Below are 13441 nucleotides of genomic sequence, written 5' to 3' on the forward strand. Positions count from 1 at the left end.
CCCCCCCCCCCCCCCGAGTCAGCTGTTTGTGTCTGCAGACATGATTGGGTCATTTGGCAGTGACATCTTTTCACTGACCTCCTGCTAGGATAGGGAAGGAAGGGGAGGGATGGGGGATAAGATGAGCAAAGAAGCAACTATTAAACTGTATCTCACTACTGCTTGTTGTCTGATCCTCCATGATGGAAATTGACTGCAAAGCTTTACAGCGGGGAAGTGACTGCTGGTTTTTGCACAGCAACTAATGCTCAGTATTTTTTTAAGTATTTTCAAATGGTTCCTGTGTTAGGCTGGTAAATCTTAGAGATGTATTTTCCATGCATTTTAATGTCTGAGCTACAGTGACTAATTCAGCCCATACTGACTATGAAAACTTGAGAACCTGTTCTGCCGAGGTCCCCTGCACCTTGACTCTGTTAGACATCTGCTGGTAAAAGAACTTCTAGTTTGGACGATGTATTTTTGTTGCTGTATTTCAACTTCCATTTCAACTTCACAGTACTTCCCAAACCTGGCTGGTGAAAAAGAGGCAGGTTTTTGCCATTACTCAGCATTCCTGTGGTATTTGCTCAGAAACCGTTTCAAAACTTTTTAACAGTTTAACAAAAAAAATGAATAAAATAATGTGCTATCAACAAATTTTAATTTGCAGCCAGTATCTTGTTATAAATGCAAAAAGTAAGCCTCATACAAATGGGCAAAATTGGTTGTTGTAAGTTATAAGTTTATATCAAAATACTCGATACTGTTACTGTGATATTTATCTCCTGCATGCTTAAAATATTAAGTTAAATACTGCAAACCCTGCTTGTCTCAGATTTACAGCATTAGATCACGAATTCTCCCACAAACATAAAAAAGAGATTAAACCTGCGTTTACTAGTGGTTTACACATTTGCCTAATAAATTAAAGATAGCTGGTTTGATTCTGGTAGGACACACAAATCCCTTGAGGGTTGCAAAAAGCAGGGCATCTTACATAAAAAACAAGCATAAGGATTGACCTGATCATAGCTTATGGAACTCAAACCTAATGCCTTCGAAAGCTTTTCAATCAAAGGTGATGTCTTGAGATTTCGTTTTTTCAATCAGTCCGAAAACCCAACAGTGATGAATCTGTTATTTTGTGTGTGTGTGTGTGTGTGTGTGTGTGTGTGTGTGTGTGTGTGTGTGTGTGTGTGTGTGTGTGTGTGAATATTCATCTGTAAAGAACAGAGCTCTTACTCAAATTGTTAAATTGTCTCAGAGGCTGATTGGTGACCCACAGTTGAACCCAGATATCTGTAGATATGGCCTAGACTGTTACAGCGGTTAGCTAGGTACTGGTGTTACTTAACCAGTTTGCATAGTGAGTTTCTCTTCCTCTTGTAGAAAGGCTTCTAATGCCAAAGCGTAGAACAACAAAAAACAGCTTTATTCCAGCAGCTACCACTCAGAAGTCACAATTTTGCAATCCTACATGATGCTGCATAAGTTCTATTATAATTTATCTTTCTCAGTGTGTTGTATTTAGCTTATCTTTTGTCTGCTTGTTCAGAATATCTGTATGTGAGGACCCTTAATGCAGACCAAATCTACGTAGAGGTGAGCCTGAACCTGAAAAAACAAGTTCTAAATGATATAAAACACAGAAAGCTATCGACCCATTGTATTACAGTAGCTAGAACTTACAAAACTTTTAATATTTGGCCAAATAAATTACTTAGATATTTAATTTTTAAATTAAAACAAAAAGGCTGCCAAGTGATAGGTTTTCGAACAACGTATTAATCACTAGAAGGTCAGATGAGGTGTGTCTGTGAAAGTGGCCCTTTAAACAGAACGGGGCAGGTGAAGAAGAAGTTGAATGAGGACGGGAGACAAAGAAAATGTTTCTGTAAGGTTTACTGAGTCGAGAAAGACTGCTGCACACAGAGCTGAAATAAATAAATGAAATAATTTTATCATAATAATTATAGTAACCATCATAGTAAGATTGCTTATTTAGGGTTTCTGTCTTCTTTTATATATATAATATATATATAGAACTTTCAATAAATTGTTCCCTTTAATATTTTTTTCTCCTGTGTTTATGCATGAGACTTTGGTTTGTTCCACTGAATGTCCTGGTAGCAGCACTCTGTATCCACGGTATCGCACAGGAGCATCATCCCCTGGGTCGTTTCCATAGCGATGCTAAAAGAAAAGGCACCCTCCCCGGCGGGCTCGGCCCCGGCACTCATCATCCTCTGTGCCTAAAGGCTGAGGATGTCATGTCCTGTTGGGGGGGAGGATTCATGAAGAAGGTTGTCTTCCAGTTGTCTTTGGTCAGGTTGTTAGTTTGGTTTTGCTGTGATTTTGCTGGCTGTTTTTGGTGCAGCTTGTTTGTTTTTTTTGTGTGTGTATTTTTATTCTTATACATTCCAGTTCCTAAAGCTTCAGTCCCTGCGGTGAGTTGTCACAGGTTTATGCAGGGACTACATGGTCCCTTTCCAGAGTCCCCCGTGATCCAGCTTCACTCATGGTTGTTGCACTCGCTCACTCTGACACACACACTCTAACATACATTTTCTCATTGACTTCTTGCAAACATGCAATTATTCAGTAAGCCACTCATTCGAACATTCCCTCATTCACCCTGCCATTCATCCAATAGCCTCACAGGATGGCACTAATTTAGCAGTGAGACAAATAAGTGCGACACATGTCAACAGTCCATTACTGGTCCATTTGATCTGAGCAGATCACTATATCCCTTTTGTCCATTCCACCATTTTCATGTCTTCTCCATCGTTCTTTCCCTTTATCTGCAGGCTAAGCACCCACTCTCTTGTTCAGTCAGTCTTTCTCACCCTTGTCCGTTTTGCATGGTCCAGTTGTAATCCCATACTTGACATTGTCTAGCTGGTACAGAACAGGAGACACAAAGGCCTTGTGGTTTTTGTGGTTGTGAACTAAAGGCCTTTGTAGACCCCAGGGACTCTGGCTGCCCTTCAGGTTCACTGTCAGTGTATCTAGAAAATGAAGGGAAGCACACCAGGTCCAAAGAGCTTCCAGCATTGGACCAATTATTGGTCTCGTTGGTCCAGTAAGGGGAACTTAAACTGAGAGGAATGATTATTAACTAGAGAGGCTGTAGTGGCAAATCAGGTGTAGAGCTAAACCCCATGAATGATTCATTAATATTCTGGTCAATGTTTTTCCCAACAAAGGGAAGTGTTCAGTCATGTGTGACAGAAGGAATGAAAGGGTTAGCTATTGGCAGGCTCAGGTCAAGGCTTTGGATGACAAGACAGTGGGTGCTAGAGTTAGCCACAACTAGCGGGGCCCAGTAGCGCGCACCCTCTTGCCCCGCTTGCTGACGGTGGTGAAGCGAAATGGAGTGGTGAGGTCAGGCTGCTCTCCCGGTGGGAAGCGTTTCATGAAGTGTACATCCTGCTGGTTGGGAAGCGTCTGCGGACCACGGCGAGGACGCCCTTTTTTAGTAAAGCCAACATACCAGCCCGTGTAGCGCGCTGACATTAGAGCTGTGTAGTGGTTTTCTAGGACCTTTTCCACAAAGACACAGTCTGCACTTCGATTACTGGCCTTCTGAGAGAGCAGAAAAACCACAGGTATACACACACACATACACACACACACACACACAGAGGGAGAGAGAAAGAAAAAAAGGCTGGTCAGAAAGAAGTAAGAAGATATTCTGGATTAACATGTGTCTAAAAGAAGAAGTCTCACCTTTCCTACCAGCTTCCCACGGCGGTTCATGCACAGGTAGAAATTGGTTTCTTTGCCACGGATTCTCACCTGGCTACCAAAGGTATCAGCCTCCACTACGAGCTGGGCTTGTGAAGGGACATACAAAGGGACATACAGACATTAGAGCCATAGGTAGTGTGGACACATTATGTACTTGTATATAGTCAAGATTTAAAGACTTTCACCCCACAAATAACAAGACAGAAAGTTAACGGCGTCCTAAATTTAGGGCTTGTTTAGTTTTGCATATCGGCCTAGCCAAGAACAACATTCAAACTGACACTGACAGACTTTTTCTTGAGCACCGTAGATTACTGACTGCTGTTAAATCTAAACCAGCCCTTTAAAGCAGATAAGGCATTCATACTGAATCACAGTTGTAGGATTCATAGTTGCTATTAAACACACTGATAAATCACAGACAGATGTAAATGTCTCTGGTTGGACAGATGGTTGTCAGATAAGCCTGGTCACACACATGGATGTGAGGCCGCTGACCAGAAATGGGCCTTGTAAAAAAGATAAGAGCCAAGACTAGATGGAGCACCGTGAGCAGAGAGGAGCGGGAAAACACTCAGACTGAATGTCTGTGATATTGTTGTTTTAAGATGTGTGCATGTACGCTTCTGCCTCTGAGTGTGTGCAGGTGCATGTGTGTTTATCCTTCATCCTTCCAGGCAACAGCGCTTCACTAACTACACATCTTTACAGAGCGTTTGTGCCTATTTAAAAATAAAATCCCTAAAATGGTTCCTACATGACCTTAGTCAACAAAGGGGTCAAGAGAAATCAATACCTCCCTCCCTCTTGCCCCCTTCGCCTCTCTTCCCCCAACTCTCTTCTCATCTCCCTTCTGTTCTTTCACTTAATGTTTTAGACTTTCGTGCACTTGCTTTATATCTTCGCTCTCTGCACTTGGTTCCCATGTCTAATGCCTTGTTGCCACAGTTGGTCGGATTTAGGTGGATTTGCTGTCTTTCAGGTAGTATTTGTCCAAAAAAGAAATCCTCCCTATCTCTTGCATCTGGAGTCTAGTTCCTAGCTTGACGTGGTGTGTTTGTGACCTGGCACCCTTATCAATGCAAAGGATGTGCTGCTGAGCCACATGCAGAAATGTGAACTCCACTTTTATGGCTTGGCTTTCTTCTTCCCATTGATTCAGGGGGGTTAAGAATGGGTTAGCCATCATTACAGACAGAGGAGGAAGTGGGGGATGGACAGGGACAGTGTTAGAGGATGGATGGGAGAAGGGGGGTGGTGGGGGGGGGGGGGGGGGGGTTCCTGCTGTTTTAAATCCAGAGGAGATAACAGTGAGGATGCAAAATCAATGGAGGGATCGATGAAGGAGATGAGTTTCTAACACTCAGCCAGTCACTCTACCTGGCAGGCTTCTCCATCTAACTCACACTTTATTTCACACACCAACTTCTCTCTCTCTCTTTCATTCTCTCTCTCTTTCATTCTCTCTCTCTTTCATTCTCTCTCTCTCTAACTTTCTTTTCCTCTCTAGTGAATCATTGAGTCAGCAGCCAGTCGATGAGGTCTTTGTACTCCCAAGACAAGCTCCACTGCCCCTCTGCCAAAGCCTGGGGAGATGTGTGTGTGCTTTTGTGAGTGTGGCTGCACAGTTGCATTCTGTCTCCATTCATGCATGCACTTGGTCAACCTTTAAGTCTTTGTACTTGCAGCTGTTAGATAGTGTGAGTGTGCACTTTGGTGCGAGTAAGCATCTTTCTCAGCGTGCATACACACATAACATTTAAACTTGTCCACTTTGCACCGTACCCACATGTTTGTGTGTGTGTATTACCATATTTGTCTCCATCTTCACCCCGGGCACTGATTTTGCGTCCCAGCACCTGGACGTGCTTGCCGCTGGTTCGGCTGTAGAGCTGGTATACTCTGTGGTGTCGCCGACTCATAGTGTCTCGCACCTGTGTCTGGTTCTCCACATGCACACTGAAGTTGACTCCATCCATACCAAGTACCTGCTGGAACACCCACACCCACCCATGAGTAAAGATCAATATACAACTTCATGCCGCACAATCACTCTTTGTCATGCCTGCTGTTTCTCACCTGTAATGGATTGCACATCACCAGCAACATCTGGATACATCTGAAATAATATAAAACAGATGAGCTTAGAAGAATGTAAGCAACACTGAATGCTGGAAGAGTTAAGCATGACACCATCATTTCCATCTCTTTCTTCTCTGCCGTTCTTTCTGTTCAACATCTCATTTCCTTATTGGGTCATTACTCACAGTTCTGGGTGTGCTGCTGGCACAGCAACTTGACATAAAGACAGGCAGATGTCCAAGGATCAGCAGACAGACAACACCCAGAGCAGTGTTTATTGTAACGCTACCAGCCTTCTGCCCGAACCCAATTTCTGACCCGTCTATGACTTTTGCTACACCAAAATCTGGCCTGCAAATGACCTGATTGGAGCATAGCAAAAAATGGCAAACATGCCAAGACAGCTAGAACATGTTTTGGTTCGGACATCTAAGGGAGCGGGCTGGCATATTTGGCTGCTCTGCATATGTAGACAGCTGAGTTGGACTACAGGTGTACATTCTACTGTGATGTGGCTTTTAAGAGCTGTGGACTGTGGTTAAATTTAGAAATGAATAGACGAGAGCAAGAGCTACTGAAACATTTGTTATCGCTCTCTAGCTAAACATTTAAATAATGTTTAGATTTAAACACTTAGTTACAGTTACAATTATAATTTTTCTCACTTCATCACATTGCTTAATTGAAGCCTGGACCTTGACCTTGGATATATTGAATGTTATTTACAGCCTCAGTAAGGGAGTGATTGTGTTGCGCAAAGCCTACTTTGGCAGTTCTTGAACTGTTCTAAATCAGTGGCTGAAGACTTGATGAAGTTCAGAACCCAGTGTGTGGGCTGAAAAGCAATTCTACGAATTTTGTCTTTCCCCACCTCATCTTATGCTATCTCTCTGTGTGCCTCTTCTCTCTTTCTGCTCCACTCTTTTCCTCTCCTCCCTATCTCTCTTCAAACTTCATGGTTTCTCTGCGAACTCTACCTATTCCTATCCATGCCTGCCTCCTATCTTCCTTTATGTTTAGAGTTAGCGAGGCGACTCCTCCACACTGTCATGGGCATGCACACAGATGTGCAGATGTGTGCATGTGTGTGTACAGGAGAAGCAGGCAGCTGACAGCTGGGCTAAAGCAAAAGGAATACAATCTGCTGAGAGAGGAAGAGAGCAAGGAGATGAGAGAAGTGTACAACGACAGAGGAAGGGAGGAAGGGAGGAAGGTGAACTGAGAAAAGAGAAAGAGAGACAAAGTCAAAGAAGGCTGACAGAGAATAAAAGAGGTGGGAGATAAAATCAGAAAGAACAGGCAAATGCGCAGATGTGAGGTGGAGGAGACACGCTGGAAAAAAAACCCAACACAACACAAGGTTATGCATCTCAAAATTGAGAGACACGTTTAACCACAGTGTAGACTGATGTGAGAAGTAGAGAAAAAGATAAATAACAGGAAAGAGAAGAGGTGTTCGGTTCATGCCCATGGTAACACGCTACTGCCTCCTGTCACACACACATGTATAAACAAAACGTCATCACAACCCTTTTGTTTTCTTTCTCTTTTCCTTCTTTCTCAGCGTTGCCTTGCGTTGGCTTCTGAATCGTTCTAATAGATGCAGACATCCTGGGAAATGCAGTAGAGCATTGGCCCTCACATTTTGCCTGCGCAGGCGAAAAAACCTGAGCGCCTGTGCATTGTGAGGACTCTCAGCTGTTAAAACACCACGGCTGCACTGCTGCCGAGGACACTGTAGGAAAAGTGCCTCAGCACTGGATTCTCCCGCTCCCACAAAAACCACAGACACTCCATATTATGCCAGCCACAGAGAGAAAAAGAAGCAGAGAGGAAAGAGGGAGACAGGATCAGCCAGGAGTGGGGGAGGGATGAGAATAGGAGAGAGTAAAAGTTGGGGAGAGTAAAGACAGAAGGAGGTATGGAGAGAGGGAAAGCCCGGTACACCTTGGCCAGTGGCCAAAGCAAGCAATGATCTGACATCATAAATGTGCGTCCCAGCAGATCTACCATATGGAGTCTGTGGTTAGACGAGCAGGCCTCAGTATCGAGGACTGGGCACCGGTGTGGAGTGAGAGTGGTCGACCTGGTGGGACTTAGCACAGAGCAGCGGTTTCAGCTGTGTGTAGCAGTGGTTAACGTGGTAGGCCAACGCTGGAGCAGTGGGCTTCAGCACAGTGCAAAGAGTTTCAGATGTTCTGCGGCAGGCCTTAAGAATACTGGTTCAGCGAGTGGGTGTGTGAGTGGTATTGGCAGTAACAGGGCTTACAGCGCAACATTTGTGAGAAAACCAGAGGGCCTAGACATTGTTCTGTGGCTTTAGCAGAAGAGCAGTAACAGGTTGTTGTGGCTAAAGGCCCTTGGTTTTTCTCACTGGCTGAAGAATTATGATGAAGTTGGTTAAACAGTATGTAGATGAATAAATGGAGCTGTTGTAAAAATGATAGGTGAGGCAGAGATGAGTGGAGAGATGATTGGCTCAGGGAGACCTAAACTAAAACCAGCAGACTAAACAGTGAGTCTGCTCATCTTCAGACACTGCCAGGGGCGTCATCATTCATCAGTTATTAATTCATACTTTTTTCTTTTTTCTTTTTTTTTTAACTGAGCAAGTATCTATGGAAAAAGCATTATAGGGAAGAAAGCAAGACAGATGTATGCAGTTAGATGGGTAGGTGGAGAGAGGGTGAGGGAGACACACAAAGAGAAGGAAAGTCAGGAAGACACCAGCAGCAGCAGGAGCACACACCCTGTCCAGGTTGTGTGAGGAATGAGAAGTATCTGGAGATGACTGCCATCTGGGAGAACACCGCCGACACAAAGAAAGAAAAATAAACCCCTGGCTTTTAACAAGACACACCTCCAATGGGCAAACTCGAGCCCCTTGAGCCCATATCCTCCTCCCTTAGATTTGCTCTTGGCACTTTATCATTTTCCTATCACACTAGATAAAGCTTGTGTTATTTGACTTCTGAAATATTTTCAATAGGAAAAAACATTTTCTTGGAGATGAGAAATGGTCTTTTCTAAGCCAGCCTGGCCATCCCTGAAGTAAATGCAGATGGTGATGGAGATGTTTATGGCAGGTTTTATGAGTTACGGCCCTGACTCTGACCCAGTGACCCTGAACTGTCAGCCAATCAAAACAGGGCTCTATGGCATGTTTTCTATGGGGACTGATTAGGAGTGATGTAATCGCTAGATTCTGCAACCTTTCTCTCCATCGTCTTCTCGCCTACCCAGAAACTAGTTTAAACAACTGAAACACAATAGAACCTGAGGAGTGAAGCAATAATATTTGATGATAAAGTGATAGAAGTGACTTACAAGACGGTCAGCGTGGAAAGAAGGGACCACATTGCTTCCCCCCTCCACTATGGAACTTGTCCCAGAGACAGTCTCCTCGCTCGGTTTGAGCCAGTCCGACAGAGTGGCTCAGAGTCCCCCTCTGTGTTTTGAAACCGGTGGACGTTGTGCAGAGTCAAAGAGTGAGCGGACACTCCTGTTGGCATCGGCGGCGTTGTGCCCCGGTTGCCCCGGCGTAAGTAAATGTGCGGGCACGGGCAAGTTGGGGTCTGAAGCTGGGTGAACTGTGCCACTGTGACCGCCGGGCAACCTCTAACAGCTGTCCAGACCGGGGAAGGAACGGATGGGCGGAGGAGCAAAGAGTTAGAATTTTAAACGCTCGCTGCGCGTACCCGACAAGGAGAGGAACAGGTGAAAGCGCGCTCACGCCTTAAAGATCGCCAATTCCAGTCGACCCTGTTGACCCTCAGAGTGATGCTTGGCCGAGTGAACAGATGCGGCGCGTGCGTAATCTTTTGTGTAATCCAATGCGTAACGTTTAAGCGTAACAGCAGGCTCCCGGACACCAAAATGAGTTATGTGGTTGCTGGGATGAGACGGGTTGTTTGCCACGCCGCAGACGGGAGCAGGAGGCAGGTTTAGTCCCAGTAGAGCAGGGTCAGTTGCTGTTGGAGGTGGGGTACCTGGGCGTGCTGGTGGACGAAACTGCGACCTGGAGAAGGTTGCTCTGCGGGCCCAGGGTAATGCAAGGCGGGCACGGTCATGTCTGCGTCCCCACGCTGACTCAACTGGTCTGTGGCTCAGGTGACACCGACCAACAGCGTATGACAAAGTGGGTGATAAGGTCCCGGAGCGGTCCAGCTCAGAGGGGTATATGGAGAGTGCTGAATGAGAATCGGAGGGGGAAATAAAGGGGAAAGAAAGATGAGGAAGGGAGGGGTGGCTGGAGATGATGGGAACAGCTGTGACTGGGTGGCGGACTCAGCCACCCGCGACACGGCGAGGAAATGACAGCCGCACTTTGCACCTGATTTTCCGGACTTCCCCGCTTTCCTCAGCCGCTGGTTACCGCCTGGCTGCAGTAGTCCTCCCTGCGCCCTCTCGACACAATACCTGCCAAAACACAGCACGATGACATCACCTCCAAAATGTTTGAAGGGGGAAAATGCAATCCGATCTTTTTATTTATTTATTTTTTTCAAACGCAGAAAGTTTAAGCAGTTTCTCTGAAGGGGGGGAAACACCAAAGTCTCTTCGTTCCGAGAAAAAACAACTCCGCGGTGGAAGAGGAACGGAGTCGAGTTCACCAGTTTGAGAAGGACTAAAAGTTAACGCGAGCTAGCAGGAAACATGTTTACGCAAAATCTCACTGACAGATCGACTCCCAGTGCAAAACCTGCACACCTCCTCTTTCCCATATATCTGTTTCTGTTTCCCTGTTTCATTCAGGCACCAGAGGAGGAAACGAAGGAGGGAACGCAAAAAGAATCCAGCCGTGCGCTTTTATCCACTTCACTGGTATTATGTAGATTCTTCTCCCTTTCAAAAAATTCCAAGGTTTCTTTTCTTAAAAAAAAGAGAAGCTCTTCTTGAAGGGGGCTGCACAGGAGAGGCGCGTCGGCAGGCACAGACCTCACTCCAAGAAAAACCAGAACAAGATTTTAACAGACGCGGATCAATCCTCCCTCCCTCCCACCCCTCTCGCTCTCTCTCTGCCTCTCTCTCTCTTTCTTGCTCTCCTTCACACACACACACACACACACACACACACACACACACACACACACACACACACACACACACACACACACACACACACTTACTTATTGGATCAAAATGGGATTAGTTGGTCGCTCTGCCCTGCCGACCAAAACTTACACTACACAAATATCCATTTTAACAAGTGCTCCGTTCCATGTGAAAACATCTGGTAATGAGGTGAGATAATTTCAGTTGTTTACAATACAAACCGTTTTGTTTCAATGATTTTATCGAATCGGGCACTTTTCCTCTGTACTTTGTCTGTCCAGTTACAGCTAATATTTGTTTGTGGCAATTCTTGAATCAAGCTAAATCAAGCTTAACTCTGTAACTTCTGTTAACTCTGTAACTTCTGTCGGTGCTGTGCTTTTTTGGAAATCGAATTTCCCAGAGGAACCCACCCGAGGGATTAATAAAGTTCTATCTAATCTAAAATGCATTGGAAACAATTAGAATGATGTCATAGTACCGGGAGTAATTCGCTTTTCAAAAAAAAAAAAGTCCCTTTCAGAACAAATGGGCTTGTGAAAGTATTTTTGGCCAAAGAGAATGTAAAATAAAAAAGTGCATTTAAAAGAAATCTCACAACACAAACACCTGCCTTAGCCAGGTGAACAAATCTCTGATCACCAAAGCAGACTTCTTGCCCTCCGTCATCTCTCCAAAAGATAACATCACCTCCGTAGCCTCAGTGGCCCCGGATTTTGGATAAAGGTTGTAAGGTGGAGAGGGCAGAGCTCCATATCTCTCTCTCTGTCTCTCTGTCTCTCTCTATTATTCTCGCTCAAACACGCGCACGCGTTCACACACCCTTCAGAGTCGCCGCACTTTTAAGTGATGTATATTGACTCTCAATTTCATAACTTTTAAGTTAAACCTTAAGAAGGAAAAATGAAACGGAGAATGAGAGACAGTCGGGAGGGCGGTATGTAAGCACGGACACGGATCCAAAACGAACATTTCTCAGGGATTTCGGCAGCAACGCCCGCTCTGCGCTCCCAAAACTCCCTCTCACCGCCGCACAACCGCAGACGGTCAGCCAAGCCAACACAACACTCCTGCCATACCTTTCACACACACACACACACACACACACACACACACACACACACACACACACACACACACACACACACACACACACACACATATAGGGAAATAATAGAGAGACAGAGTAAATTTATCCTTGTGTGTGTCTGTATCTGTGTGTGTGTAACAGAGGTTGGTGGGTGTTGGCTTTATACATCAGGGACACTTATCTTGGCTCCAAGTGCAGGCTTATTCTTTTCTACATTGTAGGCTACTTTCAAATCACACACACATGCAGAGACTTCTGCAACTGGACAGAGTTGAGCTGGGCTGGGTAGGGGTTGACTGTGGTTGAATGCCTTTCCAGTCATGCTCCATAGACAAGCCTCTGGCCTTCTTTCCTACTACTGGCTCTCTCTGTCTTTGCACCTGTGTCTGGGCTCTTTTTCACCACTCACCACAATGCTGCAAGGGACACGAGTGTAAATGTTGTGAAGAGGGATTTGAACCACATTTTGGTGATGAGGTATGGGCCTGTCTGGTACTCTTAAGCCCAGATGGAAGGGTTCAGAGCAGGAACTATAGCACATCTTGAAGTAAGAAAAAACAGGCAGAGTAGCTCAGATCTATTCATTTACAGTATAAAAAAAGCCTAAGCGTAGTAGGCCTTTTGGCTTAACAGTAGAAGGAGATTTGTATTTTGTAGTAACAGATTTTTCCAAAGGCTCTCATTGTGAAATGAAATTTATGCTACACAAATGATCTATTGGAAACGAGCAATAATGTATCTTAGGTCATCAGTACTAACTGGGTGCAAAGAGAAAAACAAAAGACAACTAAAAGGCAGTAGAAGGAAAATCTGGGGTATGTTCCCCAGGTTTTTCAGGTTTGATACTTTTCACTGGGACGATTTCATGTTTTCCTTTCACGCCAGGGACCAAGGGAAATGGAGCTCTGTATGTCTGTATGTTCCCAAACTTTGGACCTGTCCCTCTCTTCTGACATCAGAAATGTTGACATAAAAGGACAATTTTAGTCATTACTCAAAATCAGCACTTTGGTGTCCCCCAGAACTTTGCATCGTCTTAATTTCACTTTTATTTACATTGTGTTTCACGCAATAGGCTTAAATCTATGTTGATATTGTTAGGAACTTCCTGTATGTTAGGCACTTTAAAAATATAAAAAAAATAAGGCCAGTCTTCACAATAAGCAGTTACATCCATGTATGTTACCTCTGCATGCTGCTGAAAAAAAACCCAAACTACATTGACAACCTTTAAAATAACAAAGTTCAAGAAAACGTCACATGAAGCCAACCAGACCTTTTCTTTGCTCTTCTCTCCTTCTGTCACCTTTCTTTGCCCATTCATTTTCTGCCTGTCCTATCTGTCTTTAATCTCTCTGGCTGTTTTTTTTTTTTTTATCTGCTCGCTCTGTCCCTCCCTCTGTTTGCAGCCAGCATATTGATTGCCCATGTCTTTGCCTCTGCAGCTCCTGCTTATTGATCCTTAACTAAGACACACAA

The 13441-nt window shown here is 44.7% G+C and overlaps 1 protein-coding gene across 4 annotated transcripts; it reads right to left on the reverse strand.

The window, feature by feature from the left end:
• Positions 1-1433: 1433 nt before the first annotated feature.
• Positions 1434-10750, reverse strand: fgf18a (fibroblast growth factor 18a). Of its 4 annotated transcripts, none has more exons than XM_086313774.1 (5): positions 9145-10750; positions 5815-5854; positions 5546-5723; positions 3715-3821; positions 1434-3570 (listed from the first exon to the last, which is right to left on the reverse strand). In XM_086313774.1, the coding sequence occupies exons 1-5, from the start codon at positions 9174-9176 to the stop codon at positions 3298-3300; spliced, it is 630 nt and encodes a 209-aa protein (XP_086169900.1). In that variant the 5' UTR covers positions 9177-10750; the 3' UTR covers positions 1434-3297. The 4 variants fall into 4 exon arrangements, with proteins under 4 accessions (XP_086169900.1, XP_086169907.1, XP_086169891.1 ...); XM_086313781.1 differs by having other exon boundaries at positions 1434-3567; positions 5546-5726; XM_086313765.1 differs by having other exon boundaries at positions 5546-5726.
• Positions 10751-13441: the final 2691 nt, after the last annotated feature.

The sequence above is a fragment of the Aulonocara sp. 'chitande type north' Nkhata Bay genome, linkage group LG2, assembly GCF_057382095.1.
Source record: "Aulonocara sp. 'chitande type north' Nkhata Bay isolate Kocher_YH1m ecotype deep benthic linkage group LG2, A_spYH_male_GT1.1, whole genome shotgun sequence".
NCBI classification, from domain to species: Eukaryota; Metazoa; Chordata; class Actinopteri; order Cichliformes; family Cichlidae; genus Aulonocara; species Aulonocara sp. 'chitande type north' Nkhata Bay.